The sequence below is a fragment of the Pleurodeles waltl genome, chromosome 9 (genome assembly GCF_031143425.1).
Source record: "Pleurodeles waltl isolate 20211129_DDA chromosome 9, aPleWal1.hap1.20221129, whole genome shotgun sequence".
NCBI lineage: Eukaryota > Metazoa > Chordata > Amphibia > Caudata > Salamandridae > Pleurodeles > Pleurodeles waltl.
The window spans coordinates 58,362,697-58,379,291 of record NC_090448.1 but is presented as its reverse complement, the minus strand read 5'-3'; the positions used below and the strand labels follow the sequence as shown (position 1 = coordinate 58,379,291).

The following is a 16,595-nucleotide window of genomic DNA, read 5'->3' as shown; positions in this document are numbered from 1 at the left end:
TCTGATTCAGTGATACCGAATACAATATCCTGCACAGTAATTGTCCTACTGACAATGTAGTTAGAGGCAAGCTACAGCTCCACTGTGTTCTGAGCAGTCGGTTGCGGTCTTAGAATCACTTGTCCTGGTCTGCCTATGGGTTAGTCAGCTGCTCTGAGCGCATGACTGCATTTGAAACTTGTATTTTGACTTGCTTTTAGGCCCTGATGTCATGTTAACTCTTGACCTGTCCCTGGCAATGCAAGGTCGAGGACCTGTCTTGTGACCTAGAATGTGCACCAATTGTGTCTTAATGTTAGTCATAGAACTACTGTTCTTGCCGTGGTTAATCATTAAAAGTGGCGATGGCAGCATACTGTGTTTTTTTATTTATTTATAGTATGATTAGACTTTTCACAGTGTCAAAGAGGGCAGATTATTGACCCCTTTGTTGCAAAATTCCAGTGTTATTTGACACCCAGAATCTTTTGCTGACATTCCATGTGTAATTGCAGATCGTGTATCGCACGCACAATTACTCAGCATGCAGACAAGGTGTTTCAAAAACAGTGACCACTACCTAGAATGCTGAACCGGTCTCAAAAGACGATCTCACAAAAAGAAGGCTGTGCAACGACAAACTCCCCGGTTACCTCCGTGAACAAGTGTACCTCCTTGATAACAATCATAGGCTTCAAACTTGTCACCCCTCTGAATGAAAAAACAAGTAAAAATTCATCAGAGTGCCAATTGCACAGAAGTTCAGAAAGTCACTGCCTACATCTCAGTGAAAAAGTTTACTACCAACATCCTCATATGAAATTCACCACTCGGTAAACAGGCTTACAGATACAGTCCAAGTTAGGCTCCGTTACAAGATATTGGCTGCACGGCACAAGGAAACTCTATGTCTGGCAAAAACGGGAAGTGTGCGTCCAGCGCAAAGTGCCAAGCAGCGAAATGTAGGATGTCATCACGTTCTTCTGTGGCATACTAACAGGATACAATAGACACGTTCGGACTGCCACCATCATAGGAGTGTATGTGACCTTGCCGCTATGCGGGGGATGGAACCAACATGGGGTACCAACTAGAATGGTGTCGTTCGACACCATATTGGAGATGTATGTGAATTAACAAATAGTGAGAAAAGTGTTCGAGCTGTATTAGAGCAGCATATCAATAACACTACATCATAAAATGCTATGATTTAACATATAATGCAAAATTGACTGAAAAACGAGTACTTAAGGTGGACCAAAACCCCGGACATTTCTCAATGGACTCCTAATCCACATAAAAAGGCACGGAACAAATGTTCCCCAAGAGGCGGATGTCGGACAATACCTCTATATCTTCCAGTACCAACATCGTAACAAAGTAAGTGTACATCTCAAGAGAGGTTTACCATGGCGCACCCCATAATCGCTTATGTGTATGTTTGTAACCAGAATTGTACATAGTCCATCAGATAATAAACCAAGAAGACAAGGGTGTTCACGGTTCTTTCATCATTGAGTCCGAGTTCAGTCGTGTCTAATAGATCTATCCAGCAGCACTCCATCCTCGCCAACAGGGTGGGAATATTACCTCTCTTGGAATCTAGTTTGAGCCACCTGCCAATGCTGCCAACTCAGCAAGTCCGCATTATGCCCAACTTCTTCCAGGTAATGTTTCACAAGAGGTGCAACTTCTCTTTTGCACTGGATTCTAATCAGATGTTGACTAATATGTTGTTTAATCATATGAGTAGTTTGGCCAAGTACAGATTGGCACAAAATAATATTCTGAGAAATGGTGCCACAAAAAGGTCTCTGTCGCTTGACATTCAGCATGATAAATGTGATGCTGTTTTACTCAAATTACTACACTGCATGAACACCATGTTTTGTGCATCTGGCAGGTGCAACATTTTTGTGACTTTGATCATTTTGTAGTCAATATGTTGGTGGATCTGTTTCCTGCTTTTCAGGTGCAGGCCACCGTTGTGGGGCTCCTCGCTGCTGTTGCTGCAGTCATTCTGGGAGCAATATCCAAGGGCTATGTGGATTTGGACCAGGCAGCTGTTCTGTGTGCCAGCAGTGTGACCACCGCCTTTATTGCTGCACTTTCGCTTGGTAAGACTGGCAGGTTTCTAACATTGGCTTGATGTCAAATTATTTGGATACCTCTCTCCTACTCTTAGCTCAGCTGAGCACTTGCTTCTTCCTGATGGGAGCACATTTCACACTCTGACCGGCAGCACCAACATATGCACATAGTCTCTCTTCTGCAGTGCTGCTTTCAGGCTCATGTATTCTCTACACAACTCTTCAAATCCCAACTAGTTGCTCGGCTACTTAGATGCACATACTGCTTCTGCGCCACTATTGAAGCACATCCAGGACTCATACCTGTGAAATACACATGCACAATGCTCACCTATCAAATCCTGTATTTTCTTTCTAGCAGTCTCCATACCATACCGCACTGCTTTAAGTGCTGGGCCAGAGCATATGTACACCTTTTCTTCCACATGCATCAGTGTGCAATACAACTTGCACACTTCTACAAGGAGCAGTCTAAAAAACACACTCAGCTTTACACGTGGGTCACAAAAAACAATTTCCCTCATCCACACTTGAATGCACCTGAATGCCTTGGAGGGGGAAGGAGACAGTGACCTCAGTAGCCCAGTTTGATACACCTTGTTCTGTGTCTCCATTATATATATTTTATTTTAGATTAATCATACAGATATGTTTATACTGTGAATCTGTGATTTGACATTGAGGGCCCCATTTAAGCTATCGCAGACACCTGACCATGTCTGCCGGATCAGCAGAAGCCAATCCACTTTTGCTTGCTTGGGACCTCTGCCAAAAAGGCGTCTGCCAGTATGGACTGTGGCGGATGCATTTTGGACAAAGCAGGATGCCAAGCAGACCACCAGGTTGGATCTGCCTGTTCTGCATTACTTGATCTTTTTCAGAAATTGACCGCCCAAGGAGATGGTTTGTTTCTGAAAAAATAATTCACTGTCCCTGATGTGCAGGGAGTTTTTGGACTGAGCACCGGGGATATTTTTCGACTTTCCTGCCTGGTACACCAAGATTTGCACAGCAGTCATGGGTGGAAAAATCAGTGGAAGTTGCAACAGTCTGCCCTAAATAGGGCAGGGCATCCACCATTCAGTTGCCTCTCGACTGACTGTCTTCCAGGTCAAGGGATCCACCTCCAAAGCCAGAGGAGGTATGACTTGTGAAAACTAAGTGACTCAGACTTCTACATGGGGCAGGGGAACTCTGGTTTTGGGGGAATAAGTGAACTGATAATTTATGCTGGAGCTTCTGCTCCTCCAAACTGTGAATGAACCCCTTGTGTAAAGTAAACTGTACAGCAAATGACTTCAGCAGAGTAGAATTGTGTCATCTTATCCAGCCTTCAAATATCCCAATAAAACCTTCCGGATCTTCTGTAATCTTTTTGTATTGCTCAAATTCCCACTCTTGTATTTGGGCAGCCCAAGTCTTCTAGTACAGGGAATGTAACATCATCTTCTGAATTCAGTACCAGAGATTGTTAAAGCTTCTGCTGCATCCTGTTTACGAACACAAAGGTAGATTTAATCTTCCAGCTTCACCTTTGATAATCTAGAATTATGTTCTTAGTTTTTGCTGAAGTACTTGAAACGGGTAAGGGGCACAAATGTGCTCTTAATACAAATGATGGGTGAAAGCATACCAGGTTCACTAAAGTCAGATAGATGTATAAGTGTTATTTTCAGCAATGTGATGCAGAATGCATTTTTTTTAAATTGGATTGCGTATATTGACAAAAATTCACAACACAAAACATATCAGACCCTTTAGAAGCTATTGAGAGATTTGTATTGCTCACCTTCATTACAGTTTTACCCTGTATCTGGTGTGTCGGTCTCCCTTCTTTGACACCTGTGAACCAAATATAATTTTTAATATATTATGCAGAAGCAAGGGATCCACAGTTTGATTAGTTGTATATTCTTTTTTTAGGATATGTTCATATGGTATGACTAATATCGCACAGCTTTTGGGCACAGTAACTCCTGAAACAAATATCGATACTGGATGCTGGTTTTACTTCTCTGTTGGGGGGCACAGTCTTTCTGATGACCTAGAGTTTATCCTGTCTGTAAGTCAGACTCCTTTCTCAGAACCTCTATGAGGTTTTGGCGAGCTGAGTTTTTTTTTTATGTTCCTGTCTCACTTTTTAAATAATTAGATCCTGAAAAATTATGTAAATCCCCTAGGAATCCAGCACACAACCTTTAATCTTCTTACAAACATTGTACATGTGAGTCGTGTGTGTGAATGTTTCTGTGTGTGTACCTTTTTAGTATGAGTTATTTCCAATACTTCACAGAGCTGAATTCATTCACAAGATTTCATCTTTTCTGTTTTTCTGTCAGTTCTGACGAACATGTTTTCATAATGACAGTACTGCTACAGCACACATGGCAAGCTCACCCTTGCAGACACCATCCTTGATGCAAGCATCTAACAATGACTCCTCCCCAGTGTCTCAAAAAATAAAACATTGTAAATGCGGAACCCGATCAGCAAAAGTGACACAGTCCTACGTTGCACTTTATTTTCTTTTTTTATATATGGCTTGGTAAACCTACTATATAATGTCAATATGCGAAACATTAAAATACATGTTTTAAATGTCCTTACAATTTGCTTTACATTTAAAATTTTGACTTACAATAGTACACATCGCAGCAAAAAACACATTTTAAATATTAGCACATTATCCCCAACAAAAACAAACATTTCTGAAAACGTTGGCAGACACATCTGCATTCTGAGGCGAACAAGGAATACTTAACAGGTGATGCTCTAAATAATATGGCCCTATATTGCCATCTTGGCTTTTGGCCTTATAGTTTAAAAATGTTATCACAACCCATCGATTGAAATATAGGCTCAAATCATACAGTTTCTCATTACGTACTCTATCTCTTTCTGTCCTAACTGAGAAAAACAAAGGTTAAAGTGATATTATAGTTAGGAATTGTAACAATACATTACTTACATTAAAAAGAACATAGAAATTCACTGAAAAAACGAAGGTTAACAGGACGTTATAGTTAGGTTTGGTGAAAATGTCAGTTAGAACCACCAAAATTCATGAGTTATAGTTAACTCAAGTATCTATAACTTGTGTCACAAAGTAACTATAACTCACCATGCACAGTGTCAATGATGTAATTTCAGATGTTGCAGTGATGTTATCAATGATGTCATAAACATTTTAGGTAATTAGCAGCGCTTGAAGGTGTCAATCTCTTCACTTATCCCCTTGTATGTGCCCAGTCCGCCACAAAAGGCCTAAATAGGAAGAGCATGTTTTGTTTTGCTAATAACTGTGATGCCAATACACAAATCTTCAAGAAGCTTCCCAACAAAAAACGTTCACCCCCTCCACTCCTTCCTGGAAAGTTTCTGGGTGATCCATGAAGTAGGGGTAGAGAAAAAGGGGATCCCAAAGCGCAATTTACCCATACAATTTCCTTAGAGAAAATAAGACATCAATACAAAAAACAGCTGAAACTGAATTACACCAAGTTTGGCAGTTAGCTAGATCTTTGCCCAGAAATTGAGTGTGCTTTTTGGATTTGGTGTTAGTTTGTTCAGTACTCCTGGAGAAGTTAGGTTCAATAAATAGATATATTGATATATTGACAGTTGGTGTCTCCAGTATCCCTTGAGAGTCCTGTGGGACCAGGAATTTAAAAATAAAGCATTGTGATTGGCTAAGCATTCTTTTTCTCCCATTGGTCAATTCACTCTCTGATTGAAGGGTACAACATCAGAAGAAATGTTGTGTCCCCCATTACAGGGTATGGGGACTTTGTCCCGTGTCCTGAAAATAAATGTGTAATAAATACCATGTAAGGGGGCAGGGTAGGGGTACCTAACTCACGGGCCTGTGTGGATAAGTCCAGAAGGACACCCCAGGCCTGATCCAACGAGACTAGGAAAGTGAATTACAAAAAAAATATGAGGTGAGTGTGCATCTGGAGGTCCCTTGTGACCTTGAACATGGGTCCGTACTATGACCGTGCATGGTGGGGATTTGAAAGACCGATGTGAGGTGGTCACAGGGCCTGTCTTCAGGGTAGGCCCAGCACCCAATCTCATGCCAGACATGGCTGAAGGCTGTGCATGGTACGGTTTGGGCACTTGTGTGCTTTGTGGGAAATTCACTGAAAAAAACAAAGGTTAAAATGACTTTATAAATAGATATGATAATAATATCTTACTTTACATTAAAAAGAACCTTAAAAATTAACTGAAAATACCTACGTTTAACCCGTAATGTGCAGGTCGCTACCAGTGGTGGACACCAGATAGTTTCTTTTTTTAATTTAAATACCCATTGGGAGACACAGAAGAGATTCTGTGTCTCCACCTGACCCCCTACCTGCCCCTTTGTGATGACGGCGCACTGCAAGGAGCAGGAAGCAGCAGGTAAGGCTGCTTCCTGCTCTGGTGGGGAAAACGGGCCCGAACGCTCCTCCTCACCATTCGGGAAGGCCTCATTTGAAAGGGGAGATTCTCCCCTTTCAAAAGAGGCCTTCCTGAAACCCCACTAGACACCAGGGATTTAACTTGGGGGGGCTCAGCCCCCTCTGAAAATATATATATATATATTTGCCACCAGTTCTCTTGCAGTTACAGCCTGCGTCATCAAAGTAATGCACATACGTCAGCTGACGTGTTTCAACTGTAGCTTTTAGGCAGCAATAAAAAAGTCAAGTAACTCTTGTGATTACGTTTCTGCTACAAAAGGATCTGACTTTGGTCTAGTGGCAGTTTTGATGCCATAAAGTAGCGCAGAAGGTTTATATGCCTAGTGCAGAGATCAAATCTGTATTTTATGGGAATAGCTGAGTGGATTAGTAAAGCCAGCCATTACAATGCGCTATAATACAAATAAAATGTATGTGCGAGGGGGCTATGGAGAGATGAAGGACACTTTTGCTGGGTGGCTGTGAGGGAATCTAAGGAGGAGTTCATGGGAGTGGGAGCACCAATAATGATTGTTGGACTGGGCGGGAGAGGTGCTAAAGACTGTGACAATTGGTATGTGACAAGGTTTGCAAAAGATTCTGGGTAACGGAATTGGTGAGATCCCCACAAGTCACCCCATCCCCTAGGTGTCTAGTTTTCAGAAAGGTCCATGTTTGCTAGGTTTTCCTAGGTGCTGGATGAGCTAGAGGGCAAAATCCACAGCTAGGCACTTTGCAAAAAACAGGTCTATGTAGACTCCACACCACCTGGTAGTGACAGAGAAGAACTGAATTAAGCTCCACCCCTGCGTGCTGACGTCAGTTCCTTGCTTTCTGCGCCTTCCAATGCAGATCCGAAGTTCCTCTTTCAGTTTCATTGCCTTTCCGGCGACTTCTAAAACAAATCCAGTGTGCTAGGGAATGTTGTCCCCTCCTAAGACTGCAGGTTCCAAACCATGTTGCAACTATAGAAAACAGATGTCTGTCACACAGTTGCACAAGGTGTGTCTCCTGTGTTTGGGCTCAGGGCACGATTCAAAGTTCTGCAACAAGTGCACCATTGTGTACCCAAAGGCGATCTAAGACCAAGAAGAAGATACGTATGTTGCCAAACACAAGAAGAAGTTGAAGGCCTCATGTAAGTCCCACTGCAGGTTGAGGGCTGCTGGCTCGTTCCTGATCTTAGGGTTGCTCCAGTGAGAGGTGAGCTACACTGTCGAAGCCCTCCAGTAAATCAAAGTCAATGTCCAAACATAAACACAAGAAACCTAAGCCGGACTCAACCTCATCTAGCAACTTTCTATAAGAGAAGGTGTGAGGGTATCACAGTGTCAGTTGGTTTCTTTCCAGATAACTCATTGCAACACGCCGATTCTTCAACATGTCTCAGCGCAACTTGAATTTTCTGGGTCATCAGTAGTTCGAAACCTTTAAGGAGGCCATGTTGCAGTTAAGTGCCACTCTTCTGCACCCTCTGGTGTGCCTTCGGACCTGAAGAATCCACAGGGGCTTTTAGTCGGTTTACCACTGTAGATCTGTCCCCTGCGTCATTTGACCTCTTTTGGCCTATTACAGGCTGCATACAGCTGGGGTGGCATGGTGAGCAAAAGAACGATGGAGTAAACCCAGATCTGTGACTGGGGTTGAGTGTTTGCATTGTTCAGCACTCCATCCATCATCCTTTTGTGTTGCTAAATTTGCCCTAAGTGGGAAGGGTATGCCCAGACGTGGGTCCCTTTCTCACTGTGCCACTGGATTCAAGCTAGCCTGGCTGATGAAGGGTGATACCCTGAAACCGGTCCCAGGAGGCTTGTTTCCAGTCCAGGGAGGGCCTGGCAGTTCGGGCTGGACTGTTCCCATGATGAACAGGGTCAAGACTGATTTGCATATGGCTGGGTCCAAACTGGGGTGGTATGGTGAGCAAAAGAACGATGGATTAAACCCAGATCTGTGACTGGGGGTGAGTGTTTGCATTGTTCAGCACTCCTTCCATCATCCTTTTGTGTTGCGTAAAGCTCCAGTACAGAGTTCCAACTCACACCCTTGACCTGCGTTGGTTCCTTCCTTAACGACTATACTGACACTGCCGGCATCAGAGGAAGATCTTGTGCTGGTTGTGATGTCTCACCCGAACTGATTTCAGCACGATCCCGACCAATGTTTAGTTATGAAATTATTAAGGTGCAGCTGGTCACCAAACAGCCTTGTTCTTATCCTTTGCCCCTGCTAAAGCAACAACGCAATCAGAGGCAATATTGTTTGTCCATTCTTTTGGAAGATGTGCATGTTTTACTTTTCATCAAGAAGGTTCCAGACTCAGAAATATTGGCCGGTTTTTAGTCTCTTTTACCTTGTCCTGCTGTACTTAAACATTATCTGCAGTTCAGTGTAGGCTAGGAGTATTTTCAGCAGCAGCAAACCCCTATCATTATCCTAGGGTGAGCTGACAGTAGTGACAGATGCATCACTCCTGGGTTTATAAGGTCATCTTAGGGAGACCAGAGGATGCTGATTTCTGGTATAAACTGGGTTCCATCTCAGCCTGTTGGAGTTGCGGGCCATTTGTCTGGTGTTAAATGCCTGGAGGTTGGACAACACCACCAGCACCATGTGGTACTGCAACAAGCATGGGAGAGTGGGATCCTAATCTCTATGCCAGGAGGCTCTGTGTTTCTGGAGTTGGCTGGAGCGCCAGCATAATTGATGGTGACCCTCCTGGTGTGATCCTTGAATGCCAGGGCAGACATCCCAAGGAGAGGCAGAGAATTTCTGGTAGTAAGGAGAACCCTAGCTAAATATTTTTACCACTGTTAAAAATGTGCTGTGTCAACAGCATTGCGCGTTGCAATTTACATGAAGACACTATCTAGAAGTGCATTCTGGCTGGAATGGAGCACAAGACTCCTGTGTGCATTATAACCCCTACCTCTCCTGCACTCAGTTCTGAAAAAAGCAGCATAACCAGACCCAAGTCATTCTAGTGGCTCCTGATTAGGCCATGAGAGTGTGCTAACAGGAACGTTTGGGCACTTACGGAGGATCTCCTGTCCCAACAGCAGGGCAGGGTCCTTACCCAAACCTACTCAATCTCAATTCCACGCATGGAGATTGAGCAGCAGCAGTTAAATGCGTTTGATCTGCTCTCCGAGGTTCTGGATGTCATACTTGCTGCCTTGCACCCATCCACAAAGTCAATTTACACCAGGCCCATGGACAGATGTGTGGCCTGATGTGGAGACCACATGACAAACCATTTACAAGCCAAATTGTCAAATGTTTTTATTGTTTGTTTTGTCTTTGGCCAGGAATGCTTTGCAGAGGGCACTATTAAAAGTTATTTGTCTGCCCTTTTGACCTTTTTGCGTCTGTCAGATCATCAATCATTATTTAATTCATTTTTTTTGTGATGGGGTTTATTAAAAGTTTGACATGCATTCCCTCCCATGCCCATTTGTGATGCCTCAGTGGGACCTTAACTTTGTCTTTATGTTTCTCATGTATACACTCTTCAGGCCAAAAGACAGCTACATGTTGGGTCTTCTGATTCTAAAGACTGTATTCCTCATTGTGATTACCTCAGCTCATCTTGTTATTGAACTGCAGTGCAACTGCAGTACACCACCTTTTTCTCAAACAAATTGGTGCTGAGGATTCAGGTGACCTTCTTGCCAAATGTGACTCCCTTCACACTGGGCAATCCATTACCCTACCAGCGTTCTTCTCCCATCTGCACCCCTCCAAAGGGATCAAGAGGCTTCATTGGCTGAACCCCAAAAAGGATTTAAGCTTTTCTGTTGAATGTTCCAAAGAACATCATGTACATGATCAGCTTTTTGTGAAGTTCTCCAGGGTGAGGAAAGGAAGGACTGAGCAGAAGACGACCCTGTCAAGTTGGATAGGCCTTTGCATTAATATTTGTATACATTGGTCAAGAAGCAACCTCGAGAATGTCTGAGAGCCAGTTTCAGCTGGACAAAGGTGCTACCACTGGATTGGCATGTGGCATGCCTGTCCTTAATATCTGCCAAGTTGTGACTTGGGCATCAGTGCACATGTTCACAAAGGACTACTGCCTAGACAACCAGGTCCATTGGGAAGGACTTTGCGCTCATTGGTTCCTGCAAGACATTTTGTTCTGAGTCCACTATACAGATCCTCTAGCTTGGGAAAGTACTGTGTTGTCCAGAAACACACTTACTAAAAATTGTCTTTTGCACATGTTCACCTGTTAGTTACTGCAACCTGCAGGACATGTCCTCCTCTCACTTTATTCTCATAATTCCATTAATGAAGAATTTAATGAAATGCCTAAAAATGTCTATCATCAAGTGAGAAGACCATCCCCCCAAAGGACTGGACATAGTCCATGCAAAAGTGATGGATCCCCACTACGACCTTATGCTTACATCTAACTGTTAACATCTGCCCAGGAATATAGCATTCTTAGTGTCCACCACATCGGTTAGAAGGATGAGGGTGATACATTCCCTGTATTATCTTGAGCCTTATACTGTATTTCTCATCATCACTTACTTTATTTAAATTGGCACTTCCTTTTTTCTAAAGTCATCTTAGTCTTCTCTATAAATCACATCTATTTTGCACCCACCATTCCAAACTTAATAGATCAGGAAGTCAAATAAATTGTTTATTCCCTTTGTCCGGTTTACACAGGTTTGACTAATTACACAGTATATAGCCTGGCCCCTGTTGCTTGGGTTTGTGCATCCCTAACATGCTCAGACCATCCATAAGAGGACAAGCAGGCAGTGCTTGCTTGTCTTCTGGTTCTAGATTTCGGACTCTAGAACTAATACACAAGAAACATGTATGTGAAAACTATTTGGTTAAGCTTTCTCACGTTTTATGCATTCTTCTGGATTACCCACCTTTCTGGTACAAAGGGTGAGCTTGCTGATCCTTTCTATGTATTTGAATGTCAGTGAGGCTCCAGTCACTTGCCTTGTAAATTTACTTCTCCATCATGGAAAGCACCCATCCTCCTCCTGAGTAAATTTAGGAGAATGGTAAGGCAGATAATGATTAGTGATTAAGACTGTCCTTTTTCATATGATGAATGGCCTATCTGCCACATCTATGCACTCTCGGTAAGCTAGTCAGCACTTTGCCTCAAAGTGACAGTGCAAAATCTGTCAAAAAGATGTGTTTTCTTGCTGTTAAAATAAAGAGCTAAATACAGCCTAGTAACTTTGTAAGATTTAATTTTACATTGCCATTGTTTATGGGAAACTGAAAAAAATGCTTTTATGTAGACATCTGTTGAAGAGAATTTTCTTTTTAAAAATCTAATTGGTGATATTCTGATGGCGAGTTTAGTAAAGATTCCATGATGGTGATCAAGTGTTACCGGTAAGTAACTTGTCATTGATGACAATAATGCTAGAATAGTCATTGCTGCTATTCTGTCTAAGGAGAGTACTGCTTATGGGGCGACCATTGTCAATGCTTGCTGATGTAATTATTGTGGGTTAACTGTCTGACAATTTTAAGAATTGCCTGCATTGTAAATACTACCAGCTGATATCTACTCTTTTTCACCTTGATTTTGTAGGTCTGGTAATGATCGGGGTAATCATTGGATCCAGAAAAGTGGGAATAAACCCGGATAATGTAGCTACTCCCATTGCAGCAAGCCTTGGAGATCTGATAACCCTTTCTCTGCTGGCAGGAATCAGCAGCACCCTTTTTAAATACATAGGTACAGTAAGAGTGTTTGGTTTACATATGTTTGTAAAAGAACACAGCTACTGAAAAGTTCACTTTTCGTGCAAGGATTTTTTTCTGTACAGGTGCACCCCAACTAAAAAACAGACCTGTCTTCAGAGATGAGTAATCAATCAATATACTTTCTGCCATATAAGGCAGTAAGAAGAAGATATCAATTAAAGTTCAAATTGAATTATGGTGACAAACACCTGATTTCACCAACATCAGCAGAAAAATGTTACCTCATCATTTAACCTTTGTGAAAAGCACAGAGCAACCCTACAACTATTAAAATTATGATTTTTTAAAATCAATCAATCAATTTAGAATTGTAGAGCGTGTCTAATCATCCGTGACGGAATCGAGGCACTGTGTTCTTGCTGGAGTCAGTCAAAAAGCCAGGTTTTGAGTCCCTTTCTGAATTCCAGGAGGGAGATTGATGTTCGGAAGTTCAGGGGAGGGTTGTTCCAGAACTTGGCAGCGAGGTAGGAGAAGGAAAGTCCTCCACTGTGGCTTCGATGAATGCGGGGGTGAGGGCAAGGGAGGAGGAGCACAGCTGTCGAAGTTCAGGCTGTGGTTGATGTATGCTGGTCCTTGGTTGTGGAAGGCCTTGTAGGCGTGTATCAGCATCTTGAATCAGCATCTTTTCTGGATGTGGAGCCAGTGGCGGTTCCTGTGGTGGGGGGTGAAGTGGGCCAGTTAAGGGAGGTCTAGGATACGCCTGGCAGCTTAGTTCTGTATGGTCTGGAGTCTCTTTAGGAGTTAGGAGGTGAGTCCTGTGTAGAGTGTTGCCGTAGTGGTGTTGGCTGGTAACAAGGACTTGAGTGACGGCTTTCCCGGTGTTGATGGGGAGCATGCAGATGGTGTGGAAGCAGGCAGCAGCGTCTGCATTGATCTGGTTTTTCATAGTGAGTTTTCTGTCTAGGATGATGCCAAGGTTGCAGGCCTGGTCTGTTGGTGTGGGACCTGAGTTTGGAGGGCACCAGGTGCTGTTCCACAGAGAAGTGTTCTTCCCAAAAATCAAGACATCCATCTTGTCCGTGTCAAGCTTCAGGCAGTTGGTTTCATCTAGTCGGTGATGCTCGTTATGCAATTGTGGAAGTTGGTCCTAGAGGTGGAGGGGTCTTCTGAGAGCGCGATTATGAGCTGGGTGTTGTCTGCGTAGGATATGATGTTAAGGCAGAGGGTTCTGATGATGTTGGCCAGGGATGTCAGGTACCTGTTGAAGAGGGTGGGGCTGAAGGATGAGTCTTTTTTCGTGTCTTTCAGGTGTTGATGGAATTTGTAGAGGGCATACTTAGAGGTAGCCCAGTCTTTTGGATTTTTGCTGGTGTGCTAGTGTTTTTCTAGGAGTTTGCAGTTGCATTTCATGGTCCTGATTTCTGGTGTATTGCAGCTGGCTTGTTTGCTGGATCTCCTGGTCTTGGCAAGCTTGACAGGGGCAACTGTTAGAACTGATGGTGATCCAGGCGAAGAAATTCTTGACAGCCTGTTCCATGTTGGTTGCAGGATCGGGATAGGTGGTGTTGAAAGCGTCCATCCATTGGATCTCTGTGGCTTTTTTCCAGCTGCGGTGGGAAGCTCTGGGAAGTTTGGTGGTGGTGCATAGGGATCCTACGATGATGAAGTGGACAATGGCGTGGTCAGTTCAGGTGAATTCGGTGACATGACTGTACTTTTGTGTCGCTGGCAGTGAAGATTGTGTCAAGCGTGTGTCCCATGCTGTGTGTGGGGTTGATGACCAGCTGGGTGAGGCCAATGTTGCTCAGGCTTTCCAGGAGGTTGGCGGTGTTTGTGTTCTTGAGGTCTTCGAAGTGGAATTTGTGGTCTCCGAGGAAGATGTAGTGCTTGGAGTTGAATTCTGGAATGGCATTGCAGAAGCTGGGGTGTGGGCCTGGAGGTATGTAGACCAGGGTGCCTCTGATGGTTGTTCTGCTGTTATTTTGGAGTTGGATGTTGAGGTGTTCCATGATTGTGTAGTGCCGTCTTCAGTGGTGGTGCAATGGACGTTTTTTTGTGGATGATGGCGATGCCACCTACGTGTTTGTTGGTGCTTTTCGGTGTTTAATCTTGTAGCCACGGGACATTGCGGTGGGGCATAGGAGGGGTTAAGCCAGGTCTCTTTGTTAAAGATATTTTCAGAAATTAGGGTGGTGGTGGTATCCGAGATTTCTGTGGCATATTTTCAGGGTGATCAGGTGTTGAGCAGGAGACAGTGGAGTAGTTTGGAGGGTGTAGAAGTAGTTCCTGTGCAGTCGAACAGTCCTGAGTTGCAGGTGGAGAGGCAGTGGCAGCAGGTGAACAGTCCTACCATTGATTGAGAAGATGCAAGATAGCAGTTGTTGTTGCAGCGTCCCGGGTCCAGGGCTTGAAGTGCTGCAGAGGAGTAGGTGGCTGTAAGGCCAGGGTTCGTGGCGCTGTATGTGGTCCAGGTGCGGACGGGTGCAGATGAGCTTACCTTTGTCACGTTAGTGGCCCACCCGCTGTGCATCTGCGCTGCGGCCTCCATTAAGTGGGTCCTGGTAGGGGGCAGAGTGCAGCTGGTGGGAATTGGGAGAACGAAAGGGTGGGAAAAGAGCGAGTGGTTCCTAAGCAGAGCAGCACAATGTAAAACCAAACAGTAGTGAGCAAATGGGTTACAATGGACTTAAACAGGAAAACAAAACAGGCAGCACACACCCTTACAAAACTAAATTAGCACACAAGGTAAGAAAAACACAGGTGAAACCGGCAGGACCGAGGCGAGCAGTGAAACCACAGACAGAGTCAGGGAGACCTTCTGCAGGGCAGCAGATCGGAGATTTGCTTATAAGTAATAATAGATAATAAAAAATGTTGGGTAAAAATTGCATACTATTTACAAGGAATGTAAAATGTAACAATGATTGACAGAAAACTCTATCACTAGGGCAAACAAGACCATCTGAATTTCTGTATTGGCCTAATGGAAAGCAAAGCAAACAGCGGACAGGGAACAAACTCTAAACAATAGTGACCTTTTCCAGGAATTTGGTACCCACTATAGGTAAGGCTGTATGCCTTCACAGGACTACAAAATGACATGTTGCCTTATAAACGTTTTAAATATTTCTACCCCCTCCCTAGCTTTATGCCTATTTTAAAATAAATCTTTTTAATTCAAGGATTATCCTTCTTGGAAATAACAATGAGGTTGGAAAATAAGGATAAATATCCTAAGTTATAAAAAAAAATCCTTAACAAAAGGCAGCCACAGAATATCCAAACCCCTTTCACTGGTTAAGCAATCTTTTATAATTAATTGATTCAGGGGTGCTTGGGGGTTTGACCATATAGAAACCCATAGCTCCCATAGCTCTAAGGGGGCGACTTTTGTTAAGTCCTCCAAATAAGTAATGCCCATTAATATTAATTTGAGGTACAAATCAGCACTGATAGAAGGCTCCTCAAACATTGATTCTCTTCTATTTTAAACAGGTGATAAATAGCTCCAAACCCCAACCCGATGTTTAGCTATTGGTATACACTGAAGATTGTAAATTTCCATTAAAAGCACAAAAGGTTTTCCTCCAAGGGCAGAAACAAGATTAAATAAAGAACTCATAGCTTGGGAGAAATTCATCCGCCTTTCAGAAACATTTGGCTACCAGGATAAGGAGGCTGAAAAAAAAACAAGTGCTAGAAATTGGGGACTCCGTCCAACCTGTTTTTACCTATGTGGAGGGAGCGGAAATTACATTTACCCGGCCCACAAGACATTAGTTGTGGCTTTAAAAAGTTTGTACTAAGGTCAAAGCTGGTTGGTCATTATCTGACTAAAACTGATCACCAGGTTTTTCAAGGCCCTAGGACTGTGACCCAAAAGTACTGCATTGTCTGCAAGAAGCAGAATGGGCATAAGTTTTACCGCAGACCAGAGGAACATCAACATCCTTCTGAGGCAAATAACATTGCAAGTCATTAATGTATCAAATAAACAATAGTGGCACTACAATACACTCTTGGCGGACCCCTCTTTCCAAAGAAGAGGTGAGTAAAACTGCAGTTTGTGTACCTCAGTAGATGGTCTAATTGAAAGGAAGATAATGTACTAACCACCGTTTAGACAAAGGAGGAAGCCATAATTTCTGAAAGTCTATTGCTTCTGTCACACTATTGTATTCAGTGTTCATTTCTTTAACAAGGTGTTTCTTCATTGCATAAAATCGTTTGTTATCACAAAACGGCTGATTTAAGGGACAGTGGTAATTGTACATTTGCTTAAATACCACAGTTACATATACAGTGGTACAGTCAGCCTATTTAGAGTGAAGGAGATTACAGACATACTGCTGGCAGAAAATACCTTCCACTCCTCCAATGATGTGGAGGT

General features: G+C 43.2%; 1 protein-coding gene across 4 annotated transcripts in view; it reads left to right on the top strand.

The window, feature by feature from the left end:
* Nucleotides 1-16,595, top strand: part of SLC41A3 (solute carrier family 41 member 3) — a 283,615-nt gene that overhangs the window by 164,728 nt on the left and 102,292 nt on the right. For all 4 annotated transcript variants that reach the window (XM_069206274.1, XM_069206276.1, XM_069206275.1 and 1 more), the window contains 2 exons: nt 1,952-2,096; nt 12,090-12,236. In XM_069206274.1, coding sequence (XP_069062375.1) covers nt 1,952-2,096; nt 12,090-12,236 — 292 coding nt within the window. The remainder of the gene's footprint in view (nt 1-1,951; nt 2,097-12,089; nt 12,237-16,595) is intronic.